We start from the raw sequence: 19811 nt of genomic DNA, 5'->3' as shown, positions 1-19811 counted from the left end.
TTCCAATTTGAATAGGAAAGATTAAATAACTTGGGCTTAAAATACTTTAACAAATCTGGGCATGACTTTGTAAAAAAAAAAATGAAATTTGGGCAAAAAAAATGGGCCCTCAAATTGGTGAAATTAACTTTTAATATGTTTAAATATTTGCAGACGACCTGGGGGTATTTTTAAAAGCGGACTCCTGCAGTTATTTCTAAATTTCACTTTGTTTATTACCTTTGGAAAAAGATTTCATTTTATGAAAAAAAATATTTTTCCTTTGAAATTTGACCTGTGAGCAAGTTTGTTGACCCTGAAAGGGTTAAAAGTACATGCAGTATTATGATCAGCATTAAGCATTATTAATCCATTGTACTGAGAGGGTTTGGGATTACTGACAAGAAATAAATCTAGTGTGCTCAACTGCTAAAGAAAGTAACACTTCTGGCAGAAGAATGATCTCTGATTTTATGCCTAAGTCATAACATGAAACTTTTCCCAACAGGATGAGCGATGAAAGTGATAATCAACACAAGTGAGGAAAGGAGAATGCCAACTGTCTTCGGGACAATCACTTGACTTCGAATAATGCTGATTTTCAAATTCAAACGAAAAATACGGCACAGATGAAGACAGGAAGTGTAAATAGAGCCACCAAAATGCAGAATTAAAGTTTTTAAAATAAGTAAACGGATGTTATTATATATACTTAAGAAGGGAGAGTTAATAATATTATAAGATGCCTGAGAATCTGAGAACTGGATACTTAGGTATTTTTTTAAAGAATACTATTTATGAGTACAGATAATGTTGATTAAAATTCCCAATTATCAATAATATTTTTAATTTACAAACCCCATGTAAAGAATGACATGAATATACACCCTTTTTAAACAATAGTGGCAATGATGCATTAAAGTCCATAACCAGTATATAATTTAACTATAGCATTTTTTCCAATTGCTTCATATCTAAAACAATATGATATACAGGGTAATCAAATTATCCTTATCAATTTACTAAACTGTCCTGTACAATATGTCCAGAATACGTCAATATGAAACAGAACACTGACAATATATACCAGAACACTGTAAATATTTCAGAACACAGGATATGTATAAGAGGTGAGAGACTCTCAGTATATGCAAATTGATTTAATTCCATTGCAGAAATTAGGCATTCTTTAGAATAGTCTAAAAGGTGAAATACACCCTTATGACACACTCAGTCGATAGGTTTATAAATAAACTAATTACATAGTCATAAATGTCTTTTAAATTATTATTCTCAAGTGTACCATTCTGTAAAAAATTGTAAACATGTGCTTGATACTAACCTGGGGGATCATGAAACAAAGATCTCACACTTTTCTCAGGAGTTTGAAACCATATTGATGCAGCTGCATTTTCTTCACCATAACCACAAAACATCTGGAGAAAAGATTATAAAATATCCTCTATAACAAGGGAATGATATAAAATTTTAAAGTATGAATTAAATGAATAGGTTATGCTTCTTGTTACTATCTTTTGCAAAATAATTTGTATGTATTTGTATATAATTATAAATCAGTAGAGTAAATTATAATTTATGTTGAATTATTTCTTCATCTATTAAAATGCTGGGGCAAGGAGGAGGATGGAGGCAGTGGAAATGTTATGTTTGAGAGCAATCTGTGATGTGAATTATATACCAAGCAATTATAAGATAGAGTGAGGGTTATCAAGGTGTAACTCAGAGGGCTGAGGAAGTGTTCTTGAGGTGGCTTGGGCACCGAGAAAGGACAGAGCAGAAAAGGATGACGAGGAAGGTTTATAAATCTGGAGTGGAAGGAAGGAGAGATAGGATTCTGAGGCTCTGAGTGCTAGGGGCTTGAGTATCTAGCAGGCTTGTGCAAGCATATTAGTACAGAGTAAATGAAGAAGAATTTTTTTTTTTGGCTTGATGTGCTGTTGGAGTGTGAGAAAGGTAACATTTAAGAATGGATTTAGGAACAGACAGTTAGCCAGATTTGAGTTCTGAAAGTGGGAAGTATAAAGTCTACACTCTAAAGGAGGGCTGTTGTTATTATACTTTATAGAGTTATTGGAACTGTGATGTCCACAAACTTCTGGCAAAACAGCTACTGAATGAGTGATGGTAAATGTACTTCCTTTCTTTTGGACCACTCTACCTCAGTGGGAGACAGCCACTATGTTAAAACTCTAGTATGGTATTATGATCATGCTAAAAACAAATCTTACTTTTCAAGCTTATATGTTATACTAATTTCAAGATCCAAATAATATTTGTTATTGAGAGAATGTATAAAATCCATTAAATATAACTTAGTTCAATATACAATGATTATGAAACATTCACTTCATTAATGCATACTTGGTTACAAAAAAATAAACAGCCACTGTTACCTGGTAAGCAGGTTATATAACCCAACCTATATTAGAATACTCTGTTTTGAGGTTCTTAGCCCTTCCAGGGTTCAGAACCCAATCTTAAATTTTTCCACAGGGTCCACGAATTGCCCCCCCCCCCCCAAAAAAAAAAAAAAAAAAAAATCTTATGAAATGATAAAGAATCTTTTCTTGAAAGAATAAAACAAAAAATACAAAAACTGATGGAAAACTGTCAAAATTACACTTACGTACAGTACAGTACAGTACAGTACAGTATAGTATAGTACAGTACAGTATAGTATAGTAAAGTATAATATAGTATAGTATTAGTATAGTATAGTAGGTTGGTAGACAGCAACCACCCAGGGAGGTACTACCATCCTGCCAAGTGAGTTTAAAAATGAAGCCTGTATTTGTTTTACATGATATTAGGGTTGCTGGTGTCTTTTTTGTCTCATAAACATGCAAGATTTCAGGTACATCTTGCTACTTCTAAGTACACTTAGGTCACAGTACACATACATGTACACGTTTATGTATACACACTCATCTGAGTTTTCTTTGATTTGTCTTAATACTTGTTCTTATTGCTTTTCTTTTATATCCATGGGGAAGTGGAATAAGAATCTTTCCTCCGTAAACCATGCGTGTTGTAAAAGTCAACTAAATTGCCGGGAACAATGGGCTAGTAACCCCTTTTCCCATATAACCTAATAAAAAGAAAAAGAAGAAAACCGTCAAAGTGGGATGTCTGAATGTGCGTGGATGTTGTGCGAATGATAAAAAAAAAGAGATGATTGTAATGTTATGAATGAGAAGAAGCTGGATGTCCTGGCTTTAAGTGAAACAAAGCTGAAGGGGGTGGGAGAGTTTCAGCGCGGAGAAATAAATGGGATTAGGTCAAGGGTTTCAAATAGAGTTAGAGCTAAAGAAGGAGTAGCAATAATGTTGAAGGATAAGTTATGGCAGGAATAGAAGGAATATAAATGTATAAATTCAAAGATTATGTGGAGTAAAATAAGGGTTGGCTGTGAAAAGTGGGTTATACCAAGTGTTTATACACCTGGAGAAGAGTGAAGTGTAGAGGAGAGAGAAAGATTTTGGGAAATGTTTAGTTAGTTTGTGGGGAGTTTTGAACCTATTGAGAGAGTACTTGTGGTTGAGGATCTCAATGCTAAACTGGGTAAAAATGTTGTGGAGGAAGTAGTAGGTAAATCTGCAGTGCCAGGGGTAAATGAAAATGGGGAACCTTTAATTGAGTTGTGTAGAAAGAGGTTTGGTAATAAGTAATACATATTTTATGAAAAAGAGGATAAATAAGTATACAAGGTATGCTACAGCACAATGAAAGCAGTTTGTTAGATTATGTATTGGTGGATAAAAGGTTGATGAGTAAGCTTCAGGATGTACACGTTCATGGAGGGGCAACTGATATATCGGATCGTTATTTAGTTGTAGATACAGTTAGAGTAAGAGGTAGATGGGACAAAAGGAAAATGGCACAAGTAAGAGAGAGGTGAAAGTGTATAAAGTAAGGGAAGTTAGGGTGAGATATAAGCAACTATTGGCAGAAAGGTGGGCTGGTGCAAATATGAGTAGAAAGGGGATTGGGGGGGGTTGAATGGGGTTGGAATAGTTTTAAAAATGCAGTATTAGAATGTGGGGCAGAAGTTTGTGGTTATAGGAGGGTGGGTGCAGAGGGAAAGAGGAGTGACTGGTGGAATGAAGTAAAGGGTGTGATAAAAGAGAAAAAGATAGCTTATGAGAGGTTTTTACAAAGCAACAGTACTATAAGAAGAGCAGAGTATGTACAGAGTAAAAGAAAGGTGAAGAGAGTGGTGAGAGATTGCAAAAGGAGAGCAGATGTCAGAGTGGGAGAAGCACTGTCAAGAAATTTGGCAGAAAATAAGACAAAAAAAATTGGAGTGAGATAAACAAGAAACCTAGGGAATGAATGGATTTGTCAGTTAAAAACAGAGTAGGGGAGTTAGTAGATGAGGAGCTGGAGGTATTGGGTAGATGGCAGGAATATTTTGAGGAACTTTTCAATGTCGATGAAGAAAGGGAGGCAGAAATTTCATGCACTGGTCAGGGAGGTATAACATCTTTTAGGAGTGAAGAAGAGCAGAATGTGTGTGTCTGGGAGGTGCATGAGGCATTATGAAGAATGAAAGAGGGTAAAGCAGCTGGAACTTATGGGATCATGACAGAAATGTTAAAATCAGGGGGGATATAGCATTGGAGTGGTTGGTATTTTTGTTTAATAAATGTATGAAAGAGGGGAAGGTACCTAGCGATTGGCAGAGAGCATGCATAGTTCCTTTATATAAAGGGAAGGGGGACCAAAGAGATTGTAAAATTTATAGGGGAATAAGTTTACTAAGTTGTAGGTAGTAGGTTGGTAGACAGCAACCGCCCAGGGAAGTACTACCGTCCTGCCAAGCGAGTGTAAAACGAAAGCCTGTAATTGTTTTACATGATGGTAGGATTGCTGGTGTCCATTTTTCGTCTCATAAACATGCAAGGTTTCAGGTACGTCTTGCTACTTCTACTTACACTTCGGTCACACTACACATACAGGTACAAGCATATACAGTGGACCCCCGGTTAACGATATTTTTTCACTCCAGAAGTATGTTCAGGTGCCAGTACTGACCGAATTTGTTCCCATAAGGAATATTGTGAAGTAGATTAGTCCATTTCAGACCCCCAAACATACACGTACAAACGCACTTACATAAATACACTTACATAATTGGTCGCATTCGGAGGTGATTGTTATGCGGGGGTCCACTGTATGTATATACACACCCCTCTGGGTTTTCTTCCATTTTTCTTACTAGTTTTTGTTCTTGTTTATTTCCTCTTACCTCCATGGGGAAGTGGAACAGAATTCTTCCTCCGTAAGCCATGCGTGTTGTAAGAGGCGACTAAAATGCCGGGAGCAAGGGGCTAGTAACCTCTTCTCATGTATATATTACTAAATGTAAAAGGAGAAACTTTCGTTTTTCCTTTTGGGCCACCCCACCTCTGTGGGATATGGCCGGTGTGTTGAAAGAAAGAAAGAAAGTTTACTAAGTTGTAGGTAGTAGGTTGGTAGACAGCAACCGCCCAGGGAAGTACTACCGTCCTGCCAAGTGAGTGTAAAACGAAAGCCTGTAATTGTTTTACATGATGGTAGGATTGCTGGTGTCCATTTTTCTGTCTCATAAACATGCAAGGTTTCAGGTACATCTTGCTACTTCTACTTACACTTCGGTCACACTACACATACATGTACAAGCATATATATACACACCCTTCTGGGTTTTCTTATATTTTCTTACTAGTTCTTGTTAATTTTCTCTTGCCTACATGGGGAAGTAGAACAGAATTCTTCCTCCGTAAGCCATGCGTGTTGTAAGAGGTGACTAAAATGCCAGGAGCAAGGGGCTAGTAACCCCTTCTCCTGTATATATATTAATAAATGTAAAAAGAGAAATTTCATTTTTCCTTTTGGGCCACCCCGCCTCGGTGGGATACGGCTGGTATGTTGAAAGAAGAAAAGAAGAAAAAGAGAAATTTCATTTTTCCTTTTGGGCCACCCTACCTCAGTGGGATACGGCCAGTGCGTTGAAAGAAAGAAGAAGTTTACTAAGTATACCAGGAAAAGTGTACGGTAGGGTTATTATTGAGAGAATTAGAGGTAAGACAAAGTAGGATTGCAGATGAGCAAGGAGGCTTTAGAGTGGGTAGGGGATGTGTATATCTAAGTGTTTCCACTGAAGCATATATGTGAACAGTATTTTGATAAAGGTAGAGAAGTTTTCATTGCATTTATGGATTTAGAAAAGGCATATGATAGAGTGGATAGCAGAGCAATGTGGCAGATGTTGCAAGTATATGGAATAGGTAGTGAGTTACTAAATGCTTCAAAGAGTTTTTATGAGGATAGTGAGGCTCAAGGTTCGGGTGTGTAGGAGAGAGGGAGATTACCTTCCAGTAAAAGTAGGTCTAGACAGGGATGTGTAATGTTATCATGGTTGTTTAATATATTTATAGATGGGGTTGTGAAGGAGGTAAATGCTAAGGTGTTGGGGAGAGGGGGTGGGATTAAATTATGGGGAATCTAGTACAAAATGGGAGTTGATGCAGTTACTTTTGCTGATGATACTGTGCTTATGGGAGATTCTAAAGAAAAGTTGCAAAGGTTTGTGAACGAGTTTTGGGAGGGTGTGTAAAGGTAGAAAGTTGAAAGTGAACATAGATAAGAGTAAGGTGATGAGGGTATCAAATGATTTAGATAAAGAAAAATTGGATATTACAGTGGAGAGAAGAAATATGAAAGAAGTGAATGTTTTCAGATAGTACTTGGGAGTTGACGTGTCAGCGGATGGGTTTATGAATGATGAGGTTAACCACAGAATTGATGAAGGAAAAATGGTGAGTGGTGTATTGAGGTATGTGTGAAGACAAAAAACATTATCTATGGAGGCAAAGAAGGGAATGCATGAAAGTATAGTGGTACCAACACTCTTTATGTGGATGTGAAGCTTGGGTTGTAAATGCTGCAGTGAGGAGGCGGTTGGAGGCAGTTAGATGTCCTGTGGTGTAAATATTATGCAGAGATTTCATAGTGTGGAAATTAGGAGGTGTGGAGTTAATAAAAGTATTAGTCAGAAGGCTGAAGAGGGGTTGTTGAGGTGGTTTGGTCATTTAGAGAGAATGTATCAAAGTAGAATGACATGGAGAGTGTATAAATCTGTAAGGGAAGGAAGGCGGGGTAGGGGTCGTCCTCGATAAGGTTGGAGGGAGGGGGTAAAGCAGGTTTTGTGGGCGAGGGGCTTGGACTTCCAGCAAGCATGCGTGAGTGTTAGATAGGAGTGAATGAAGATGAATGTTTTTTGGGACCTGACGAACTGATGGAGTGTGAGCAAGGTAATACACCTACCATCCGACTTATGACCAAGTTCGGTTCCGAGAAACCGGTCCTAAGTCGAACTTTACTACTGAATATCAACATAACATTTTTGTAATGGCTTTATTTTATTGTTTTATTTTGGTATTTCATGTTTTACTTTACTTTTTATGCTCTTAGTACTGTACAGTATTTTATACTGTAAGGTTTAGGATAAACACTGTGTACAACACAAATAGTTGTTTATTTCCCAGAAGTTTGGCATAAAAAACATGGTCGTAAGTCGAGTGGTCGTAAGTCGAGTGGTCGTAAGTCGAGTGGTCGTAAGTCGAGTGGTCGTAAGTCGAGCAGGTCGTAAGTCGGATGGTAGGTGTATGTAGTGATGGGATTCAGGGAAACTGGTTATTTTTATATAGCTAGACTTGAGTACTGGAAATGGGAAGTACACTGCCTACACTTTAAAGGAGGGGTTTGGGATATTGGCAGTTTGGAGGGATATGTTATATATCTTTATATATGCTTCTAAATTGTTGTATCTAGGTGCCTCTGCAAAGGCAGTGATTATGTATGAGTGAGGTGAAAGTGTTGAATGATGATGAAAGTATTTTCTTTTGGGGATTTTCTTTCTTTTTGGGTCACCCTGCCTCGGTGGGAGACCGCAGACTTGTTAAAAAAGAAAAAAATTATATGACTTTTGCTGCGTCAGTGATATTTATGCCTCAGCGATTCTGCCCACTTTAAGTCCTATTTTAGGCCAATTACAATGTTCCAGTTGACCAAATTCTTAGCTATTTCATTAGTATGCCTTCCATTTTATCGGCTGAGCACATAAAACCGCCCAATCAACTATAGGGTCCAGAATGAACAATGCAGGCATTCCTGGCACTAAAATAACATTTCCTCTATTCATTAATTACATTTCCAGGCTTTACACATGAATGCCAGTTTGATTTTTTATTCAGACAATTTTTATTCACACCAAACAGTAAGAGATTTACTGTTATACAATATTGGAATAATTGCATAAGTAATATCAGCACATTTGTGAAAGTATATTAGACCTGCCAGTTGATGTATTGGATGTGTGGTGTGATTTCTTTACTCTTGAACATCAGCAAAAATGAAACAGTTCCGCTACTCTGAGCTGAATTTCAAGCTATTTTCAATCCTAAAACCAATCAAAATCATCTCCATTTCTGTAATATATCTTCCATTCTATCAAACAAGACCAAGAAACCATGAAAATTATAGAAAAATACACCGCAAAATCAGTTTTAAACCAAAAACACGGTCACAGTTTTGTTTTCTCATTATGCACTGTGTGCCACAGGAATTTTTTTTATATAGTGCACATTTACCACACAGACCCATTCTCTCATATCAAGACCCAAATTTACCGCTCACAGCTTATCTGAGTGAGCTGAGCTCATGGCTCAGCTCACTCAGATAAGCTTCAAAGCTGTAGAACTATGGCATGGACACAAAGGGTTAATGATTACAGAAGCAATTATTCTGCTGTTAATTTAAATTTTAAAGAATAATTTGTCTTTTATTTTACTTGATGATTGCATTGAAGCAATGAATAATTTGTACTACCAGTATGATTTTTACATTTCTGCAGAAAATGTAACAAGCTACTGAGTAATTCAGGTCAAATTCATATTATAGTACTACAAGACTTCTTTTTTATACCTCAATGGCTGTCTCCTGCCACAGCAGGGTGACCCAAAGAAAAAAACCATTCATCATTCATTCAACTGCTGTCTCACCAGAAGTGTGCCAGTGTCACTAGTCATAATCACAAAAAGAATTATTCATAGAAATATATCAGACAAATTTAGTATAGCAATTACTAACCTGAATAGGATATTTGGCAGTATCAGGATCAATAATACGGCAATCATGAATTAAATATATCATAAGGAAAGCAGCTGCAGCTGTAACAAAAGCAACTATAGCTGCTTCTATTATTTTCTGCCATGGCTTATTAACGTATCTGAAAAGAATAAATTTTGTACTAGCATCATCCACTTAATTATACATAATATTAGTGGAGTCAATTAGTAATCTTCCACTTTGTGGTTGAAAACAAAAGGCAAACTAGATGCAAAACTACAAGTAACAAAATTGTGATTGGAACAATTCATAACCTAACCAATAAATTGGAGATGAAAATAGGTAACATTTTGGTCAAGCCTACCCCGAAGATTTGATAATGGCCTAGGTTGGACTGAAGCATCCTGCACTCTCATCCTCTATTTCACTATTAGTTACAAAGTTGGCACAAAAATAACAGTGAAGAAGGTAAAGGAAAGCCTTTTCTCTAGCTTGTGCTGCAGCACCAGTGGATGCTTTCTTATTTTTTCCCGCACATCATCATTAACACCAGATATTTTAATAACATCCATTTACCTTGCATCCTTTGGCATATGCCATGCCAAAACCTTATGAACTAATATGAGATTTACTGAACATCAAGCAATGAAAACACCTTCTATATACCTCATCCTGAAAGCAGTCAACTTTAGATTGATATGATTGTACAAGGCTCCCAGCAGGCCTCCCATGACTCCCATCAGCAGAAAGGGAATAAATTCCCAAATTTCATAGGTCAGATCATCAAACTTGCCAAAGTTCAGGAGACCATTGTAAGCAAGCATACCTAAAAAATATATAATATATTACAGAAAGCAAGGAATGAAAAAAAAATTGAAGACTGTAGCAATTAGAAATGTGTAGAAGAGATTATTATGAATGTGGATGTAGGAAGATTGGAACAAGATAGACTGATAAAGAGGATGTATAAATCTAAGATGCAGGGAAGGTGGAGTATGGGGCATTTAAGGTAACACTAGGAGTTCGAAGCTTCAACATTCAGCTGAAATGGGCAACCACATTATTTTGAGTGAATGGTCTACTAAATTTTAACTATTGTTACAGTGTGAGCAAAAAAGTAACTATGCAGAGGCTCAGGGAAACTGGCTAGCTGGACTGAGTTTTGTATGCTCAGAAGTACAGTGCCAACATTTGAAAGAGGGATGGGAATTTTGTGCTTTCTTGGATAAACAGTGGACTGTGATGGAGGTGTTTTCTAAAAATGCAACTAAAGATCAAGAAATGATGTATGTATTTTCATTCATGGATTCTCTACCTGGGTGTGAAATGACCAATGACTAAGATACAAATTAATTAACATATGAAACTGCATACTGACTGAGTGCTGTTAATGAAATACTTGATATTACCTAAGTCATTGGAGATCTGATTGCTTGAGTACTGAAAATGGGAAGTACAATGCTTGCACTTTAAAGGAGGGGTTTAGGATGTTGGCAGTTTGGAGGGATATGTTATATATCTTTATATATGCTTCTAAACTGTTGTATCTGGGCACCTCTGCAAAGACAGTGATTATGTATGAGTGTTGAATGATGATGAAAGTATTTTCTTTTTGGGGATTTTCTTTCTTTTTGGGTCACCCTGTTTCAATGGGAGATGGCTGACTTCTTGAGAGAAAAAAAAAAATACTACTTTATAGTCATACAATGCTATTTACAAAACTTACAAAAATAAGGTAGTTTTAAGTTAGTGAAAAATCCTATCAATGTATATTATAGAGGTTATACGTTAGAAAGCATTGAAAAAATACAAATTTTAGAGATGCAAGGTGCACTTTTCAGGCATTATTTGTATGGTAACAACAAACTTCTGTGAGAAATTTCAGCCTATTTCAAGTCCATTTACCCTGCAGCATTGTGAATGACTTTTTGTCACATTATACACCACTGAAAGTAATTAGTTATAATTTATTGGTTGTCAGGATAATAATCAAGAGTACATGGTTTATATTATTTTTGGTTGTGAAGATTGTATAATCAAATGTAAATGGGTTATATCAATCATCAACTATTTAATTTTAAACTATTACAAGTTATAAGTGAAGTCTTTCTTGGTACAGAACTTGGGCATCAGTTTCCTGGAAAATATTCTCTGCCTGATGTATCCATCTCTTGCCTTCTGTCCAGTGACTTCAGTACAAGCTTCAGTCATCAATTTTATCCATTTCTCGACAGCTTCGGTGTTGTTTGGCCACTTAGGCACCTCCAGTGGAATCTCAATAATTTTCAGAACCTGTTGATCTGATAGAAAAGCAATGAAGGGAGGCTCAGTTTTGAGTTCAGTCTTCAAGTCAATCATGGAATGATAGTTCTTTGCTTGCCACTATAGTTTGGGAATCACTACTTTTCTTGAGCTGACAATAGGAGCCACATTGTCATTCTCTTCATCTTCACTGTCATCCTCATCATCAGTGTAGATTAAAAAGTCCTCATCAACAGGATCATCAGAATCTTCTCCATCTTCATCAGAGCTCTCAGTACTTTCTTCTGTCTGCTGATTCTCTTCTCTAATTTTTCTCATCATGGAGACAGCTTTCTCTCTCACAGTCATGCCTTATCAGCACACATCCCAAACAGCAGCTGATCTGCGTGAGCAAAGGAGGAATTTCTTTGGACAGTCTTCTATACTATCTTTTCTTCACTGTTCAGATGTTTCATAAATTGCAGTGACTGGAAGACGTTCTTTGGATTGTGTGTGACATACGGGTGCAGCTTGATGTGGAACCACATTGGAGCACTGAATTTTAAAATCATAATGACGACTCTTTTCAGCTCCTGACTGGGTCTCAATGTTGCTAAATACAGCCTAAGGATCCTACTCCATAAAGTATTTCAGCTTAACACACATGGTGGACCTGGTTCAAGAGCAGCCAAGTCATCATCAACCACATATAAGAACATAAGAATGGAGGAACACTGCAGAAGGCATACTGGCCCATGCCTTGCATGGGCCAGTAGGCCCATGAAACTCCCGTACCCAATGACACCAATCAAACCCAGCCCCTCCCACTCATATATTTGTCCAATCTCTTCTTTAAGCTACCCAAGGTCCTAGCCTCTATCACCCAACTGGGAAGATCGTTCCACGCATCTACAACTCTGTTAGAAAACCAGTACTTACCTACATCCTTTCTAAATCTAAATTTATCCAACTTAAATCCATTATTTCTGGTTCTTACCTGGTTCGACACCCTCAGTACCTTATTAATATCTCTCTTGTTTATGCCTGTCATCCACTTATACACTTCAATGATATCTCCCCTCATTCTTCGTCTCTCCAGAGAGTGGAGATTTAAGGCTTTAAGTCTATTTTCATACAGGAGATTCCTTACACAGTAAATCATTTTAGTCTTTCTTCTCTGTATGTTCTCTAATGAGTCTATATCCATCCTGTAGTAAGGGGACCAAAACTGACCAGCATAATCTAAATGAGGCCTCACTAGTGATGCATAGAGCTGTAAAATAACTTTTGGACTTCTGTTACTTATACTTCTTGAGATAAATCCAAGTAATCTGTTAGCCTTGTTGCACACACTAAGGCACTGCTGTCTTGGCTTTAGATTTCTGCTTACCATGACCTTCAAGTATTTCACATTCTGTATGATCAAGCTCTACTTCACCTAGATTATAGCTTCGAGGGTTATTTTCATTACCAAGGACTACTACCTTACACTTATCCACATTGAACTTCATCTGCCATTTTTCAGACCAAGACATTAATTTGCCCAAATCCTCCTGGAGTTCACTGCTATCCTCCTCAGAATGAATTATATGGCCTATCTTTGTATCATTAACACCCCTCCTTCAGGAGGAGTGTTAATGTTGCAGTTTAAAAACTGTAGTGTAAAGCACCCTTCTGGCAAGACAGTGAGGGAGTGAATGATGGTGAAAGTTTTTCTTTTTCGGGCCACCCTGCCTTGGTGGGAATCGGCCAGTGTGATAATAAAAAAAAAAAAAAAAAAAAAAAAAAAAAACTTTGTATCATCAGCAAATTTACTCGTCACTCGTAATCCCTTCATCAAGGTCATTAATGTAAATTATGAACAAGAGGGGGCCTAAAACTGATCCTTGTGGAATGCCACTAGTGACTAATCCCCATTCAGATTTCACCCTATTAATGGTAACTCTCTGCTTTCTATTGGTTAGCCATGCCTCTATCCATGCTAGAACTTTACCTCCTATTCCATGAGCTGCCACTTTTCTTAAGAGGCTCTTGTGAGGTACTCTATCGAAGGCTTTACTAAAATCCAAATAAACAATATCATATTCTTTATCACTGTCAACTGCCTCAAATGTTCTATTGAAGAACGTCAATACATTTGTCAGGCAGGAACAACCTCTCGTGAATCCATGCTGAGATTCATTTATCAAGTTATGCTCTTCAAGGTGACTTTTAATAATGTCAGCTATAATTGATTCTAATAACTTGCCCACTATAGATGTCAGGCTTATTGGACGGTAATTTGAAGGAACGGACATAGCCCCTGAGTAAAAACTGACAAAAAATAGTCATTAAATAAGGAACACATTTCCAGTTCGTTATCAGTCAGCTGTCCATTACCAATTTTCAGAGGTCATACTTTTTCCTTCACCTTCGTCTTATACACTTGAAAGAACCCCTTTGGATTAGTCTTTGATTCATTAGCAACTCTAATTTCATAGTCACGTTTAGCCTTTCTAATCCCCTTTTTTACTTCTTTTTTAAGCTGGACATATTGGTCAGTAAGGTTAGCCTCTCCTCTTCTGATGCGCCTATAAATTCCCCTTTTCTCCCCTAATAGATGCTTTAGCCTCCTGTTAATCCATTTGGGATCATTATTATTAGACCTAATTTCTCTCTGGGGAATGTATATACTCTGAGTACAGTGTACATTATTAAGAAAAAAATCATAAATGCAGATCCCTTCATAATCATAAGTATGATCATCATCAATAAAATCATTAGCTAGATAACCCCAATTGAGATTTGACAAGAGTTCCCTAAGTCCATTATAATCGGCAGAACGAATATTAAGAATTTTTACTGTATTATCATTATTCTTGTATTCCCAGTTAATGCTAAAAGTGATGGATTTGTGATCACTTGCCCTAAACTCTTCAGTGATCTCCAGATTATTTATGAGTGTTTCCTTATTTGACAAGACTAGGTATAGCAAATTATTACCCCTGGTAGGCTCTGTTACACACTGCTTCAGAAAACAGTCTTTAACTGTTTCCATAAAGTCACTGGACTCTAGATTACCGGTCAAAGAATTCCAGTCAATTTGACTAAAGTTAAAATCCCCTACTATCACTATGTTTTTGTGTCTAGAAGCCCTAACAATTTTGTCCCAAAGAAGTCTCCCTCTATCGTGATCCAAGCCTGGAGGTCGGTATATTACACCTAGAGTAAGTTTTTCTTGACCTTCTACAAACTCTACCCACACAGATTCTGTTACTGTTCCATCTGTTTTTATACCTGTTTTATGCAAGTCAATTTTTTTCTCGAACATATAATGTAACTCCTCCCCCTTTCCCATTACATCTATCCACTTGGAAGAGCTTAAACCCTTGAATATTACACTCAGCAATCATATCCCAACTCTTTAAATCATACCAGGTTTCAGTTAATGCAATGACATCAAAGTTCCCAGCATATGCTACCAAAAGTAGTTCATTAATCTTATTTCTTGCACTTCGACTGTTAGCATAAAATACCATCATATGTTATTTCTTCTGCACATTTTTCCTATTCATCTTTGTTTTTACACAATTGCTGAAATTATCATTACCCAGAGTTACTACATGACAGTTACTATTAAGATTCTTAATATCAGAGCATAAGTCAATATATCCATACTCATTATTTATCATTTCTAAATCCATACCTCTAACTAATCCTAGTTTAAAGTCCTAACAACCCCCTCAACTGAGCTAGCAAGAAAACCCACACCTGCCCTGGATAAGTGAACCCCATCCCTGGCATACATGTCATTTTGGCCATAGAAGTTGTCCCAGTTGTCAATGAATGGTACTGCATTATCCTTACAGTGTTTATCCAGCCAACAATTAATACCAATTGCTCTGGACAATCATTCATTTCTAACACCCCTTCTTGGCAAAAGGCCACATATAACAGGGTGCCGCCCTTCTTCCTAATTGTCTATTGCTGTCCTGAACCTTTTAACTAAATCTTCACTTCTATGCTTGCCTACATCATTGCCTCCAGCACTGAGGCAGATAATAGGATTGATCCCATTACCATTCATGATGTTGTCAAGCCGGCTAACAATATCCTCCATCCCAGCTCCAGGAAAGCAAACCCTGTGTGTCCTACTTCTGTCCTTCAAGCAGAACTCCCTATCCCTGTACCTAACCTGGCTATCCCCAACAACAATATTCTTACCTTCCTTGGTGTCGTTCGTCGTGACGTTTACAGTAGTCGGCTCACATTCGTCGGGTAGCACAGAGAATGCATTAGATGTTTCCACAACAGTTTCCATAGCAGTCTCTTTCTTCGTCATCGTTTCTACCTTTCCATTCGTCTTCTTGATCGTCAACTTCGTTCCATGCTGTCCAGCCACTGTCCAGTTTCCCTTCTTGACCTGAGGACTCAGAACAGGAGGACTGCTACGAATCCTCTCGTTTTCCTAAGTCAATCGCCGTATCTCCATCTTCGCTACCCTCAACTCTTCCTTAAGCTGCTGGTAAAGTTGCTCGATGGAGGGCATCTTGGTTCAATCCAAGGAGAGTACACTAATGTCCTCACTGAGCTAAGTACACACCACACCTGTGATTACTCCTTGCAAATCCTATACAAGTATTTCTGGTCCCAGGACAGATCCTCTGCCACCTTGTCATTCAGAGCAGGGAAATCAGTGAAATTGACTGGCTGGAAAGCAACATCTGGCAGCTCAGACAGAAGATCCTTGATCTGCTTGCCAATGGGACCTTTCCAATGCTCGGGACCACTTGGCTTATCATCATAGTGGTAGAAAGCAGCCTGGAATGGCAGCTCATTCCATGAAGTTGACATGAAATAATGGACTGGATGACCAAGCAACATTTCAAAATGATGAATGGCTCCATTGTCAGGTCCGATATTTACATTAGTTCCGTCACAACCAACATATACAACAGGATGCCGAGCTAGTTTCTGTTCTGCCAGAAATGTATAGATAGTCTTGGCAGTCTCCTTTCCATGGCCTGACTTGGGAGTCACATGAGTGATAGATATTGTGCCAGGTTATACCATGATGATGTAATGATCTTTCAACACTATCTTTGGACTCCATTTCTTGGTCTTCTCATTCTTTGTCATTACACAAGTGGTCTTCTGATCATCAAAAATACAGTGATGTGATATTTTCCAAGTTTGTTAGTTCATTTTCTTGACTCTCCATTCGACATTTGTGTCTGGCATCTCGTAACTTCTGTGGTCCAATAATCTGACTTTTGTCATCCTTGGTTATAATGCCACACTCCATTCAGGTGGCGATAGCAATGGCAGCTCCAGCATAATCACTGATCAAGTATTGGTCACATGTGGCTGCCAGTGTGGGAAGTCTTTTTCTGCTCTGCTGTGAGTTGCTGGCAGTCAGACCACTCAAGACATAGTCAGCATCAGTAACAACAGCAGGGCTATCTCTGGCATCATTTGAATTATTGTCAGAATCAGAAACTTCTCCAGCTGCTGGTTCACTCTTGTCTTTTCTCCAGCTGCTTCCTGGCTCTGGGTGCATCCTGCTCCTCTTTGACTGTCACTCTAACCCACATCCTCATTACTGTCATGTCAACACAGCCAATTTTCACCTTCTTATCGCCTCTCTGGTCAAGGAGGGAATGTACCTCATGTTTAAGAACTTCCACATCACAATTACAGGCCAAGTGGTATCGTCACACTCCTTTATTTTGCACCCTACATCTTGACAGGAGGCAGCAGGACAGAAACAACCACATATATCAAACAACTCATTCATTTCTTCTTGAAATGTAGCTTTTTTGGAGATATTTTTGTTCTTAAGTTCTATTCCTCTACTGTACAATTTTCTCAATCTTTCCTCAATAGTTATTTGGCTGAGAATAGGAATAGTCTTTCTGTCTTCAATTGATTTCTCCCATAGTTCAGAACAATCCTTAGCTGCTATCTTGATAATCACTGAAACATCAGTAAACTTTCTTTCATCACATTTATATCGCCAGCAGTTCCTTAACCTATTTCCTTTGGATGGAAGTTTGTTCACTGGAAGAACACTGGCATGGCCAAACAATGCAAGTTCTGTGGCTTTCCTTGTTGACACTGTAGCCATCTCAGTAGTAAAGTATACAAGTAATCAGAGTATCTGAAAAGAGAGAAAGTTAGTTAATGTTTATAAACACTGCAGAGTACATAGATACAGTACATACAACACTGTGCTGCGCTACTCAGTAATACAGACATATTCCAAAATTTCAATCGCAAATGCTGTAGGCTAAACCTGAACCAATCAACTTCATATTTGGCACTGAATCTAAGAGGTATATAAGGAAAAATGCCCGAAGAGTGCAGCTTTGACCAAAATTTCAATGCTCCCTATTATACATGTATGGTACACAATACTGCAAGATGAAAAATTAGACATACATAGGTATATAATATTGGAATTTCATTGCCTACTACTAAAAAACTCACTTTAACTCATCTAAGCATTTTTGTAACAATATTAAATGGTATTATAGGTAGTAGGTTGGTAGTCAGCAACTGCCCAGGGAGGTACTACTGTCTTGCCAAGTGAGTGCAATACGGAAGCCTGTACACCTACCATCCAACTTACGACCTGATCGACATATGACCACTAGACTTATGACTATGTTTTGTATACAAATGTTTTGGGAAATAAACAACTGTTTGTGTTGTACACAGTGTTTCTCCTAAACTTTACAGTATAAAATACAGTACTAACAGCATAAAAAGTAAAGTAAAAAATGAAATACCAAAATAAAACAATAAAATAAAATCTTTACATAATGTGATGCTGATATTCAGTAATAAGGTTCAACTTACGTCCATTTTGACTTACGACCGGTTAGTAGGAACCAAGCTCGGTCATAAGTCGGATGGAAGGTATACTTGTTTTACATGATGGTAGGATTGCTGGAGTCTTTCCTGTCTCATAAACGTGCAAGATTTCAGGTACCTCATGCTACTTCTACTTACATTCAGGTCACACTACACATGCATGTACAAGCATATATATATATATACAGTGGACCCCCGGTTAACGATTTTAATCCGTGCAAGAGGGGTAATTGTTATGCGAAATAATCGTTATGTGAATGAATTTTCCCCATAAGAAATAATGGAAATAAAATTAATCCGTGCAAGACACCCAAAAGTATGAAAAAAAAATTTTTTTACCACATGAAATGTTAATTTTAATACACACAAACTGAAAAAGGCATGCACACTTACATGACACTTACTTTTATTGAAGATCTGGTGATGATTGATGGGATGGGAGGAGGGGAGAGCATTATCTTCTTACTGTTTAGAAGGGGAATCCCCTTCCATTAGGACTTGAGGTAGCAAGTCCTTTTCCGGGGTTACTTCCCTTCTTCTTTTAATGCCACTAGGACCAGCTTGAGAGTCACTGGACCTCTGTCGCACAACAAATCTGTCCATAGAGCTCTGTACCTCCCGTTCCTTTACGATTTGTCTAAAATGGGCCACAACATTGTCATTGAAATAGTCACCAGCACGGCTTGCAACAGCTGTGTCAGGGTGATTTTCATCCATAAAGGTTTGCAGTTCAACCCACTGTGCACACATTTCCTTAATTTTTGAAGTAGGCACAATGGATTCCACAACTGGCATAGGCTTCTCAGGGTTAGCCCCAAACCCTTCAAAATCTTTCTTAATTTCCATACTAATTCTCACCCTTTTTACCACAGGGTTGGCACTAGAAGCTTTCTTGGGGCCCATGGTCACTTATTTTCCAGAAACAGCACCGAAAACACTGTAATAATACGAAATATTCCGATTGTATGCTTGGATGTTACCGCGGAGGCTGGCTGGTAAACAATGCCACCGGCGGAACATGTGAGCGCGTCTCGGAAGAAAATCGGTAAGCGGGTTTTTAAGCGGTATGTGAGGCAAAATTTTTGCAATTAAAGTAAGCGGTATGCGAAATAATCGCTATGTGATGCCATCGTTATGCGGGGGTCCACTGTACAGTGGACCCCCGGTTAACGATATTTTTTCACTCCAGAAGTATGTTCAGGTGCCAGTACTGACCGAATTTGTTCCCATAAGAAATATTGTGAAGTAGATTAGTCCATTTCAGACCCCCAAACATACACGTACAAACGCACTTACATAAATACACTTACATAATTGGTCGCATTCGGAGGTAATCGTTATGCGGGGGTCCACTGTATATATACACTCACCCTTCTGGGTTTTCTTCTATTTTTCTTACTAGTTCTTGTTTATTTCCACTTATCTCCATTGGGAAGTGGAACAGAATATTCCTCCGTAAGCCATGCGTGTCGTAAGAGGCGACTAAAATGCAAGGAGCAAGGAGATAGTGACCCCTTCTCCTGTATATATTACTAAATGTAAAAGTGTATATGCACCTGGAGAAGAGAGGAATATAGAGGAGAGAGAGAGAGAGATTCGGGAGA

The 19811-nt window shown here is 37.9% G+C and overlaps 1 protein-coding gene across 1 annotated transcript in view; it reads right to left on the bottom strand.

Moving 5' to 3' along the window:
• Positions 1–1283: 1283 nt before the first annotated feature.
• LOC128688713 (H(+)/Cl(-) exchange transporter 7) overlaps positions 1284–19811 on the bottom strand; it is a 147234-nt gene continuing 128706 nt past the window's right edge. The window contains exons 9-11 of the mRNA XM_070084596.1: positions 9778–9937; positions 9133–9271; positions 1284–1415 (exon numbers count right to left, since the gene is read on the bottom strand). Coding sequence (XP_069940697.1) covers positions 1317–1415; positions 9133–9271; positions 9778–9937 — 398 coding nt within the window. The 3' untranslated portion in view covers positions 1284–1316. The remainder of the gene's footprint in view (positions 1416–9132; positions 9272–9777; positions 9938–19811) is intronic.

The sequence above is a fragment of the Cherax quadricarinatus genome, chromosome 13 (genome assembly GCF_038502225.1).
Source record: "Cherax quadricarinatus isolate ZL_2023a chromosome 13, ASM3850222v1, whole genome shotgun sequence".
Taxonomy (NCBI): Eukaryota; Metazoa; Arthropoda; class Malacostraca; order Decapoda; family Parastacidae; genus Cherax; species Cherax quadricarinatus.
The sequence above is the reverse complement of the archived record's forward strand: the minus strand, read 5'-3'. Positions and strand labels throughout refer to the sequence as shown.